The sequence below is a fragment of the Periplaneta americana genome, chromosome 2 (assembly GCF_040183065.1).
Source record: "Periplaneta americana isolate PAMFEO1 chromosome 2, P.americana_PAMFEO1_priV1, whole genome shotgun sequence".
NCBI lineage: Eukaryota > Metazoa > Arthropoda > Insecta > Blattodea > Blattidae > Periplaneta > Periplaneta americana.
Genome location: NC_091118.1, coordinates 75335906 through 75349318, shown reverse-complemented (window position 1 = coordinate 75349318; position 13413 = coordinate 75335906). Strand labels below are relative to the sequence as shown.

Here is a 13413-nt window from a genome sequence, read left to right as displayed (position 1 = left end):
ATTTTGCTGGAAATTCCATTTTTCACTTCAGTTTTGCGACAGCTTTTTTACACTGTGGGAAATTGCGAAATATGTGTAGTATCATTTTATGTTAATTCCAAGTTTATGGCTCATTCTTTTTTATGTAAATTTATATATATATATATATATATATATATATATATATATATATATAATTCTCACTGCAGAGAGGGATGGCTCTTATTTCATTGTGTACAGTGTCATAACTAAAGGGGGAACCTATCTAGCTTTTAGACCTAACATGGTCCTGAAACCAAAATTTGAGGTTTTGGCATAAAATCATTCCCCGACCCTTGTGTCACATATATATTTATTTTTCGTTTGGAACCACTTTTAAAGGAACTACAGCAGCATTTAAATGACATGTGCACTGCCCTTTAGGTTATTCATTGAAGTTAGAATGGCTTTTTCTCAAAATAACTTTTTTTACAATGCAAAATGTTCCAAATGCTTCAGTTTTGCTCCGTTCTCTTTGAAAATTTACATATATATATATACACATATTTATAAGGTGTGCAACATATACACATACAATATAAATTGTGTATAGATTGTACTATGCATATGGGGAAAAAAGAGAAGCATTACTTTTGATAAGAATTTGTGTGAGTCTGAAAAAGCAGAAAATAATAACGAGAAAAAGTTAATATTGTATATATATGTATATATGTATATATATGTGTATATATATATATATATATATATATATTTGTTATTTCTTTCTTAAAACTGTGCAAAAAAAAAAAAACATAGTACAACTTCATTATATTTCATATGTGTATCCTGAAAACGTTTCAGAGTGATAACTAAAAAAATTAGGATGTCTGGAACTTTTTCAAAATCACTTCAAATATGTTGTCTTACTATTAACCATCCCGAGTAACACTGAAAGTATTATGAAAATTTGTTAAAAAATAAAAAACCCTTAATAACCAGACAGTTGATATAGTGTCATAGAAGCATTATTGTGTCTTAGAACACCATCATTTCTCATGAAATACAGAAAATACGACATTTCAAAGGTTGGATCTATTTTCATCTTCAAATGAAAATGGAAAGGAGAAAAAATGAAACTCATATTGATTGGAACAGTTGCAGTTAAGATCAATGAAATGGGTATAGAGTTCCCCTTTCCCTTGTTTCTGCCTGAGGACGAAAATATATACAACCTTCGAAACATTGTAGTTTCTGGAATTGTGGTTGAGTCAGGAAACATTTTGATTTAAATCCATTCTCTTATAGTCAGTTGCTGGTTTGGCTGTTATTATTAAAATCATATTTATTTATATGATTACATACTATAACTCATTATCAAGTTTTGCTATTACTTTTACAGCTAAATTCGGTAAATGTGAAGTATGGCTTATACATTTGTTACTTGGAGGATTGGTATTATTTTCATTAGAGATACTCTTTATGAAATTCTGTATAATTTTGCACTGCTGTTGCAGGGTAATATCTTTATAATTCTATTCTATATTTAACATTTATGTTATTTTGGAAAGCGTAGAACTCAAAATTTCTTGTCAAATTTTTTGGTGCAGGAATATGGCGAATATTATTAGTCTGTTTTGAAGAAATCATAGTGCTTCATGCACAACTCTGAAGTGATGAAATTACATTCATTGAATATCACAACACACTAATGTCAAATGTATTGTAGCACTTTCATTAACCATATTCACTACTACTTTGGCAGTGAATTGCGTTTTTAACATGAGATCGCATGTAAAACAGAATTAATTATTCCTTGTGATAACACAGTGGTTAGTAAATGGTCGGTGAATTTTTCAAGTTGTGTCCTCATTAAACGACAGATTTCTTTTATGTATTATAAATATACAGTGCATGACCACAGTTTTACTTTCCTTCTGAACCAGTCACTAAAAAATTTTGTTGACCTTGTAAATGAATCTCCATTGACTGGATTTGAACTCACGTCTAATTTAATGGCAAGCACAGTTATTGTTCGATCATGAAGGATTTGTGAGTTGTTTAATAATCTAAGCCAATGAAATATATCGTGACACCTGACAAGTCAGTAATGTTTGTCCATGTTGTGTTTTCCACAGGCCTGCAGTTCTTCATCTCTGCAACAGCTTGGTACTGTAAACTCTGTGATGTGTGGATTGGCGACCTGCACTGTGCGTCCCTCCACCTCAAATCCAAGAGACATTCTGAAAACTATGCTGTAAGTTTCTTCTTGTGGCCACATAAGAAATCGTATATTTACTATGTTTTCATGGAGTATTCAGATCGATCTGAATACACTTACCGTATTGAAATCTTCATGAAAACGGGGATTCAATTCCATCTGAGTCTCAAGGTCGATACACCTAAAAAGTGGGATCAGATCGTATTCAGTTCGAATTGAGTTCCATGAAAACAGGTATCGTATTCAATTCGATCTCAATACGCTAAGTGCGTGATCGATCGTCATTTGTTTGATGTGTCAGCTGTTTTTACCAACAGTGAGGACAATATGTTTGTTGAAAAAGAGTCTTGTAAAACATAATATTTCGTGTTTTCCTAGAAGTCAGTATTACCATTGTTTATTGTTTATTGTTTATTGTTAATAAAATAACATTGACAGAAATACAATCTTAGTTCTTCCCTGAAGGAGTAAAAAACTCGTGCTCAGGGAGATATCTAAACACAAAGATAATTTTTGACACAAACTGGGTCAAGAAAAAAAAAATAACAGGAATAAATTTAATTTAAAATACAATTTCAATTTTAACAATTTAAGTCATACAAATACATATACATATTAAATCAATATATATTCTGTAAAAATTAAATTCCTAATGCTATTTTTGAAATTCCTGATATTAAAATTTTCCAAATTTGGGTATTTATCAATTATTTTATTGTATAACCTTGGACCAAAGTAGGTACCATGGCTCAGAGCTGTGCTTGTGAAACACTTTGGTTCCTCTAGTCATATAAAATCGGATCTTTTAGTTCCATATTTATGATGATACAATTTGAATTTTTTACGGTTTTTATGTATGAAGATTAATAAGGCAATATAATAAATCTGTTTAATTTTCAAAACATTAAAATCAGTAAACAAAAGCTCAGATGAGTAATCAATTGGTTTATTAAGGCATATTTAAAGAAACAAATATCAAAAGTCCTTCAATAACTGTCTATTCAAAATACAAAATATTACATAGGTTACATGAACATATTCTGACTAGCGCTTTCACTATAATAATAGCATCTTCAGGTCAGACTTGCGTGATATTAAGCTTTTCATATAAAGACATAGATGGACAAGTAACGTCGAAATGTGTTAAGGTACATGACGTGAAGATATAAAAATACAATGGTAAGAAAAACAAGTAAAATTTGACTTATGAATAGTCTAATATATATATATGACAGTAAAACCTTCACGAGGTCTCACAAATTAATACATAAAAGTATTTGACATGTGTGCAGCTTATAGATCAAAATTTGTTTAAAAAATTGAAGTCTGCAAGATATATGCAGCTTAAAATAGAGACACAGACAGTTAAAAGAATAACAAATTAAAATATTGTTTTGCATCAGTCATCACGACGTGGCAGCACATTGTAAAATCTGCAAAAATCAATAATAAATTTTAGTGAAGGGACCTGTATAGAACCAGAAAGAGAAATAAAGTGACGATAAACTACTTACAAGGTCTTTGGTCTTGGCGTAATAAAAGAAAGTGATGTTGCCTGGTCTGTTGCGTAGTAGTGACTGGTGCAATAACACAGTATGAAAAAACACGTCATGATGTAAGTGGAGGGGGGTACGTGCTGCAGAGAATTTAACTTGTCAGACCAACATGCCTTTCAAATTTATTAAGGCATATTTTAATGACTCTTTTCTGAATAAGTATTAGTGGAGTGAGATTAGAATTACAAGCATTTTCCCACCCTAAAATTTCATACTGGAGAATGGATTGAAATAAAGCTAAATGAATTAGACGTAAAATATTAATTGGTAAATATGACCGAAGTATAACAAAGATATAAATTGTTTTACGTAATCTATTGCATAAATATATAATATATTTGTTCCATCGTAAGTGTTGGTCGATCATAATGCCTAAATACTTAACTTCTGAGGATTTGGTTAATATGGGACAATCACAATTTTGAGAAGAACAATCTGAATGATGAATTTTGAGCCTAAAGGAAGATTGAGGAGATTGAAGACCACTGGACCTTAGTGAAAATGGAACAACAGTTGTTTTGGATGTGTTTAAGGAAAGAGCGTTTGAATCGAACCACTCTTTAATTACCTGTAATCCATTATTCGCATTAATATAAGTGCCTTCCCAAGATTGTTCACCAAAACGAAATTACGGTATCATCCGCATATGAATATATAACCCCATTATATTTCTGTAAATCTGTTAATAACAAATCATTTATATAAATCAAGAATAAAATTGGACCAAGAACTGTGCCCTGAGGGACCCCTTATTCATTAACAGCCAGAATATTAAGTTTTCATGCGCCTCATTTGGAAAATGCAACATCGTTTATAGCCTAATGCCTACAGAGTGACCAGCATGCTAATATGTCGATGACATGTTAACCAACATAACTACTTCCGAAACTTCAGCTTCCGTACGCAGATCGTTTTCAATACGTATCGAAAATTGCAAGAAAACAGGGATCGTATTCAATACGGATCGTATTCAGATCAATTTGAATACTCCATGAAAACGTAGTAATAGTATGTAGTACTTTGTATATCTCTAGTAGCATTCATGATGTTTAAAGTCGTACTTGTCCACTGCTGTGGAGTAATGGTTAGCATGTCTGATCATGAAATGAGCAAACCCGGGTTCAAATTCTGGTTAGAGTTTTTTTCCGAAGTTTTCCCCCTTAATCAATTGAAGTAGAATTGCTGGATGACTTTCGGTGTTGGAGACCTTGGACTCATTTCGCCTTCATTAATTTCAACTTCATCTATCATCTTTCAGTAGTTTCAGATCGACCAAGAATGGAGCCAATGTAGTACAGTGGTTTGCATACAGATGGCATCTATCTGAGGAAACTGCAGAAATCCCAAGGGGACAGAGGGGCTTTTGTAGTGGACTCTGTTGGATGTGAATGATGTTTTGCTGAATTGATAGGTGGCAGCAAATAGTGAATCATGATACTTACAGTTACGCAGTATTCAAGTCAATATAGGAACATACTGTCTGATAGCCATCGAAACTTAACTCTTGAAAATATGGAGAAATATCCTGTGACACATTGCACTTCATGCCTTGATTAACTTTAGGATCGCACCAAAAACTATATCATGACATATATAAACGTGTAATTTGTATGAAATTAATCTTCTGATTGACCTTTATTTAAAATAAAATTATTTTTTAAATGAATAGCAATTTTTAACTCCCTACACAATTTTGATATTACATATTCAGTACATAGTTCGAGATTTTTACTTATATATTTATATACATATTTTTAGGGTCAATATTACATAAACATTCGGACTCAAGTTGTTGTAGTTTAATCAACTGTCCGAAGACAGGTCTGGACCCCAAAGTGACACCAACAAGGCATCACTCATGAGGCAACTAGGTCAGGAGACAATGGGGTAGGATGGCCAGTTTCTTTCCCCCTTATTTATGAGTAATGGAAGTAACTGAATAAAATTTGACCTGGACAAACCTTGGTGTATGAGAAACATGATGTCCTCATAGCAAGTATTGAAAGTGGTCGCCATTAGCTCAAGGCATTCCTGCACATCCTCTTCCTGTTACGAAAGGTATTCACTATTCACATTGGGAGCTACAGTCTCAATTTCCTGCCGAATGTTTTCTTGCAGTTCCATGAGCCCATGGCTTGTTGTGATACACTTTCCCTTTCAGTATGCCTCATAGGAAGAAATCCAGTGGGTTACGGTCAGGCGACCTAGGTGGCGAAAGTTCCTTAGAAATGACACAGTATTCAAAAAAGAGAATAATTTCAGCATTTGAGGTGTGGCAGCTGGCACAATTCTCTCGCCGTCCAGGTGATTCACTGACGCATGAAAGATGTCCATGCAGACTGTGGTATTCATTGTTGTATGGAAGAAGGTGGGGCGAATAATGTGGCTCCACAACAGAGCACACCACACCGCAATTTTTTTTATAATGAAGAGATATGTCATGCATGACAAGGATTCTCACTAGCCCAAATATGGGTGTTCTGAGAATTGAAAAAAACAATTCGTCAGAGAACCATGCGTAAACCAGTATTCCCTGATGTACATTGACTGCTGGATCCAATGACAGTAATTGAGTCTCTATTTGTCAGGAGGTTTCAATTGAATAGCTGCCTAGAATAAGGTTGTAACAAGCGAATACGAAATTCTTAAAAAAGGGGGGGGGGGAACACATTGTACTGTACATACATTTAATTTTTAGAGCGAGGTTGACAATCAGACATGTTTGCTGGTTTTAATATGAGTACAAACATTACATGTATCACATCATTAACAACCATTATTTACGAAAAAGTCAACTTATGAGATATGAGGCTTACAACCTTGTTTTGGGCGGCTGTTCAATTCTTGCACAGCAGTAACACAATATACATGCAACTGTGCTGCAGCTCGTTGATATGTGCTTGTGGAAACCCCCCTTTCTTGCGATAGTTTACGGAAGGACACAGTCTGTTTTTCACTTCTTGTGTCATTGTGTCTGGCATTTTCTGATGTTCTTCTTTGTGGACATCCAACAATGTTCCTATGGCTTCCAGTTCTTCACCAGATACTGAATGGAGTATTTTGCTAGTGGTTTCCTAACCCCAAATTCCGCAATAAATAAATTGTCTTTGACACTCCTTTCTCGACGCAGTTTTCCAGTACATGTGGACAGTAAACACATACTGTCCCACTGTGTACCAGTTCATACTCTACTGTAGTGCTCGTAACAAAAATGCACACTGTTGACTATTCTATAACAGTAGCACAGCCAGTTGTGTAACAGCAACTGCAGAGGAAAGCAAACATGCAATCGACCTTAACTTTGCGGAGGTGCTATACATAACCCATACAGTAGCACCACCACTCATGTCTTCATAACCATCCTTCTCATACACCAAGGTATGTCCATGTCAAGTTTCACTAAATTACATCTACTAATATAAAAAAACAAGGATAAAGTGTATAAAGCATGTAAATCTACAACATGAGACCTCTACTATTCCTATTTTTCTACAGACAACCATCACAAGAAGTTTCTTTGGCCCTTAAAACCCATCATCGTTGACAACTGGACTTAAATTAGTGAACTTCTGTTCCATTACATGGCATGTTAAATATTAAACCATGAAGGAAATTACGGAACTGTAGGCATAAGTATGTGTAGTATGTGCTTAATTTATGAAAATGTTCTTATTTGATTTGTTCGATAAACCTTTCAGTCCACCCACTTCATTACCACGGATAATAGAAGTTCTACTGTAATTACTCATAATCACGATGGAAAATCAGTCAATGTCAGTCATCTTATAATCTCTCATCAAATTTGTTTCTTAAATTCTCTGATTTTCATATCAATGGAATGTAGCTAACTTATCTCCTAGTTTAGGCTGATTACCTGGTTAGGTTTTTTCCGAAGTTTTTCCCAACTGTAAGGCAAATATCAGGTAATCTATTATGAATTCTCGGCCTCACCTCATCTCGCCAAAAAATTGTGTAACTCTTGACTTGTTCCACATCTTAAAACTTTGGTACTAATGTAAGATCTATGGGATCAGGGGCGGCTTTCGAAGGGGGGCTGCGGAGCTGCAGCACCCCCAGACATTTTGGGTCTTGTCTCGTTTTTTTTTGTGAAGTACATTTATTATACAGTCTCTATTTAGCGGCTCGAATTTTTTTTTTTTTAAATTTCGCTCTCATTGATATGCACGCAATCGTTAGTGAAGTCACTTCCTCCCCTGGTGCTGCCAGAGCAAAATCAGAGACAAGGACTATAGGGTGAAGTCACTTCCTCCCCTGGAGCTGCCAGTCTTGTCTCGGAAGCTTTGCGCTTTAGTTTTACTCCTCCCCCTGCTGGCCCCTTGCCATGAATCCAGAGTTTCCTGGTGCTGCAAAATTTGCAGCAGTTTGTCAGTAGCGCGCAGTTTTAAATACATTTTCTTTAATGTTGTGAGTATAGCAAGTGCGACAATGTTTAATTCTGTACAATATTTACAGTCTATTCATTTCAGTACCTTAACAATTCAGGAGAAATGTGAAATTAAGTGCCCATCAGTTGAATCTCATAATGGAAAGAGCCGCTAAACAAAATAACCTACAAAGCTCGCATATTTTTTGCTAATGTATCCAGTATCCCTGTTTTCTTCTCTCGATCTCCACACAGTCTGTATTAAATTAATGTGTTTGAAAGACAATTCCATCAGCTGGGGCAACAAGATGGAGTTTTAAATAAGAACAGTAAATGTTGTTCATGAGAAGAAGGAGCCATTGCTAGAATGTTTTCAAACCATAATGGAATCTGAAACATCTAACAACATCACAATAAATGGGGCAATCACCCTGGTGTATACTCTTGAAGATCCCGAATTCAATTTCTGGCTCATTTTTTTTTTTCCATTTATTGATGTGTCATTTAGATATATTATACAACCAACTACAACATCGCCAGTTAGATATTTCTAAGGTTCAAATCTGCATATAAAAAATTAAATTATGGTTTATTTCACGACACTCGCAACTGCAGAGGTTATATCAGCGTCGTTGATGTGGCGGAATTTTGTCCCACAGGATTCTTTTAAATGCCAGTAAATCTACTGAGCCTATCTCATTTAAACACACTTAAATGCCATCAACCTGGGCCGGGATCGAACTGCAACCAACTATGCTACCGAGGCCGACTCTGCATATCAAGCTTTGTTAATGCCATGCAGACAGTACGGAACAGTGCACAGTAATCTTGAGCAGCGAGATCTGTGAAAATGAAAACCCTAAAAAGCGTCGTAAGGTCGAAGGGATTCAGACAAGGGTTGCGGCAGCCAAGGAAGTGTGTGACCTCATTTTCACACAAGCTAACACCCAATTCCAGTTCAAGATCATCTGATATTATCTTCTCTTCTGTGTCAAGAAAAATTTGAATGCTACAAAAGCTCATTTCCTGAAAATGACTTAAATGTATGTGTGAAGCTTTTCCCAATGCTCGATAAAGACAAACTAAAAACGGAACTCACTGTGTTATGTCAGAGACAAGAATTCAGAAATATCAGTGACTCAGTCAAGCTCTTGCAGTTTCTTCTATCTGAGAACTTGCAGACCTCATTTTCAGAAGTTATGAAACTACTACGCATAGCTATCACTATACCAATGACAACTTCCTTACCAGAACGTTGCTTTTCATGTTTGAAGAGAGTAAAGTCCTATCTTAGAAATACGATGAGAGAAGAGAGACTGACCACATTAGCTATGTTTTCCATTGTAAAGACTATGTTAAACGACATATCGGATTTTAATAAGGAGATGATTCAAAAGTTTGCAACCTACAAGACAAGGCGCATGGAACTAATCTTTAAATAAAGTAAGTTGCTTGGTTTATTTTTGTATGCAGCCCCCCTTAATTCAATACCCACGAGCCGCCACTGTATGGGATACAATAACTCTTGACTTGTTCCACATCTTAAAACTTTGGTACTAATGTAAGATCTATGGAATACAATCAGTGAAATGAAATAGACTGTATTAGATTCAAAATATATTATCACTAGACCTCGGATTTTTAGGTTCTAAAAAAATGTAGATTTAGGCACCTAAAATAGGCTTTAAAAACTGTAAGATAGGTACTGAAAGTACTATTTTAGGCTTTTAAAAATGTGTAATACCACATGATATCACTATGATTTACAGGAAAATGGTTGTAAGACATCATATGAAATTAATGCATGGTTCACAGTGACCTGGAAAGTCAGAGAATGTCAGAGTAATAAATAATTATCAAGGAAAGTCAGGAAACTGTTTTAAATATGTTGAAAGTCAGGGAAATAGGCTATCTAGTTTTCAGAAAAATATCAGGGATATTTTCACAGGGATTCTCCTATTGTGGGTTTTGCAAAAAGGAGAACGACACAGATGCGGATTCATTGTTTTTAATTGTCTTGAGTCATCAGCTGGACAATAGTCTTAACCATTAGTGATGATATTAAGAAATATATTGATAACCAGAAATCACTTCATACTAAGCCTTTGAAAAACATTTTAACTCAAAAGATGAATTTTTAAAATGTAAATTGTGTAAATTGGCTTTTTTAAGGCAATTTCTCAAGAATGTGAGGAAATTCCAAACCTTTGACCCTTTTGTTCCATTATTATACGCAGATCTACAAAGTCTTTTACAAAATTTTATGGAGAGATTTGTAAAATACCTACATCACTGAGCAAATGTTTTCACTTAATATGAATGACAAAGAAAATTTACGTGAAGTAAAAAACATTGATATAGGCTTCCAAACAAAAAATTTCTTAAAAAAGTTACTGCAAATGAAGCTCAGATCATGAGATTTAAAATGGAATGTCAAATTGTCTTAATTAAAATGATAGAGAAAATTTTGGAAAGATGTCCTCTAAAATATAAATTGTCCAGGGACTATCATCTTTGGATCCTGATCTTATTTATTATCAACCACAACAGGGCAAAATAAGATTCACATTACTGCTAGATGAATTTTATATTCACAATAGAATTGCAGATGTTGTTGCAGAGAGGGCCAAAGGGCAATATTTTTTTTTTTTTTTTTTTTTTTTTTTTTTTTTTTTTTTTTTTTTGTGGGGAAGCCCATTCTGGTCTTGAGCTTAACTTCAAACAATTTTTTGAAAGTACAACAAATGCAAGACTTGATGATTTCTTTTCATCAATATTGTTAGGAAACCAACATTACTTAAGAGTTGTGGAATATTGTGAAGCTTGGTCTAATTTTTTCGCATGGAAATGCAACAGTGGAGAGTGGGTTTCTATCAATAAAAATTATTAATAGTAAATTTAACTGAATACAGTCTCATTTCTCAAAGAACTTGAAAATGCAATAAGGTTCTATGAAAACAGAAAAGATTCCTATCACCCATACAATGCTCACACATGTAAGGACTGCTCATATAAGATACGAAGAGTATCTCAAGGAATCAAAACAAAACCAGAAAGGAGAAGAAAAGAAACGGTTTGAAAAAAGTAAACTCTCCATAGAAATAAGAAGAACTTGAACAGAGAAAGATACTAAAACTTCAGACAGCTGAAGAAGAAGATCCCATAAAAACAAAGATTGAAATGCTGGAGAAGAAGAAATTGAATTAGTTTTACTGATTTGTTTGTATTTTGAGTTCACATACGTTTTATGTAGCTAGGACATAATGAAAACAGTTGTCTTTGTTTTGTTCTTAATTTGTAATGTTCATATGTAATGTTTTGTCAAATATAACACAAATAGTAAAATAACAAGGAGAGCTGTGGGGATGGTGGAGGCCGATTAAAAAAAAATCAATGGAACAAAATTGCATAGTATCAATTACTTATTTCCGTTGAACTTTAAAAATTATCACCTTCTGATTTCAGTAAATTTAATGATGTTTGGAAAATTTTTTCAGAACCATATTCCAAAATCTCTATTGTCAGGGAAAATATCTCAATATAGTCATGGAAAGTCAGGGAAATCAATATATGAAAAATAGTGTGAACCATGTAATGAAAGAAATTAAGTTAATTAACCATAGTAAATCTATTTATTGACCTGATTTGAATCACGATAATACATGCAGAATGTGACTGCCGAGCTGAACATCATTTCAAAAGATGCATTCCAAAAGTGCTTCCAACAATGATGGGACTGCTGAGAGAAGTGTGTCCATTACCAAGAGGACAACTTTGAAGGAGATTAGATTAAATGTATTGTGTATGAATAAATGTATTTTTGTCGACCAAAGGTTCAATATTTTTTTAAAACACCTCGTATGTCAGAAATTGGTTTTTGTTTAAAAACAGTTATGAGATTACAACTTAACTTTGTATTTTTCCGAGAAATTAAAAGATTCCAAAGTTCTCCGAAATATTTAATTTAAGCTCAAAAAACACAAAATAGGTACTAATGGGTAAAATAGGCATTTTAGGCACAGTTAAACTCTTCCAAGTGGTGTAACTTTTCATTTAGCGTGCATCTACATCATTGGGTTTTATTTATTCCTTCAGAAAAAAAATAGGCATGAAACCTAAAATCTGAGGTCTAGTAATAACTGACTATTGACCACAGCAGCTACACTGTGATTCACCCCTTCAGGTTACTGTGGTCTTTATGGGGAAGACGATGTTCCCACACTTTCCCTCACTTTCGCTTTTAAAGACGTTGCTGCGACAACGGCCACGATGGTCAGAATGTAGGGGCGGAGGGTTTGTTACCTCGGCCTGCGACTGCTCTACTACTTACGTGAAACACATTAGACTCTTTTTTTCGACTGCAAGTCTAATCACATACATTACAGTATTTACAAAACATTCAGAACAGAGTATTGTCAAGATACTTAACTCACCTGCCAGCTGCATTATTAGTCTGGTAGCGCTGCAACACCCAAGTCAGAGTCAGAATCGACGTCATCGTTGTCGCTATCGTCGTCAGAAGAATCTTCTAAATTTATGATGACGCTGTCATGAATAACGTCCAGCAAACAGTCAGTGTCCCACATGTGTTGCTCGATACTTTTAATATGAGAGACATAGTTCCTCCACTGCTCGGGCGTCACATCGTTTACACTGGCTTCCACAAGCTCCTGCACCCTATTTAAATTAAATGTGTTATTTTCTAGCGCAACTTTCCTTTTAATCTGGCTCCAGGTCTCTTCTATTGGGTTAAGTTCGCAATGATACGGGGGTAAACACAGCACTTCATGTCCATATTCCTTCGCCATTTCGTCGATTATGAATTTGGGCTCATAGAGAGGACGGACAGATTCCACTAGTTTCAACAATTCAGTCTTAAGCATGGAAGTATCCCATTGTACACCCTTGCTTGTCACCCAAGACTGAATTGCTAATTTAGTATTGTTTTTAGTTGGAAGTCTTTCAGTTTTCCTATAATGGATAGTCGCGTTGTCCAATACAATGACACTGTTTGGTGGAATGTTCGGAAGAAGCTTCTCTTTGAAATATTTCTCATACATGGGACCGTCCATCTCGTCATGGTAATCGCCATCCTTTTTTCCATGGTACACCAAGTGGGCTCCTGGAATGAAGCCGTTCTCGGTACCGGCGTGAACTAATATAATGCGTCCACCTTTCCCTGATGGCAGCTTGTTCCCTGTTGTAAGCAATTTCCTTCTTGCATCTAATGCTGAGGTTATTGTCTTGTCAATCCAAGATTTAGAAGTAGTGGAGCCTGCGTTTATCTAGGTTTAATC

General features: G+C 34.8%; 1 protein-coding gene across 3 annotated transcripts in view; it reads left to right on the top strand.

The window, feature by feature from the left end:
• LOC138694345 (serine/arginine repetitive matrix protein 2-like) overlaps positions 1–13413 on the top strand; it is a 139620-nt gene that overhangs the window by 115785 nt on the left and 10422 nt on the right. For all 3 annotated transcript variants that reach the window (XM_069817972.1, XM_069817974.1, XM_069817971.1), the window contains one exon: positions 2094–2212. In XM_069817972.1, the coding sequence (XP_069674073.1) occupies positions 2094–2212 (119 nt within the window). The remainder of the gene's footprint in view (positions 1–2093; positions 2213–13413) is intronic.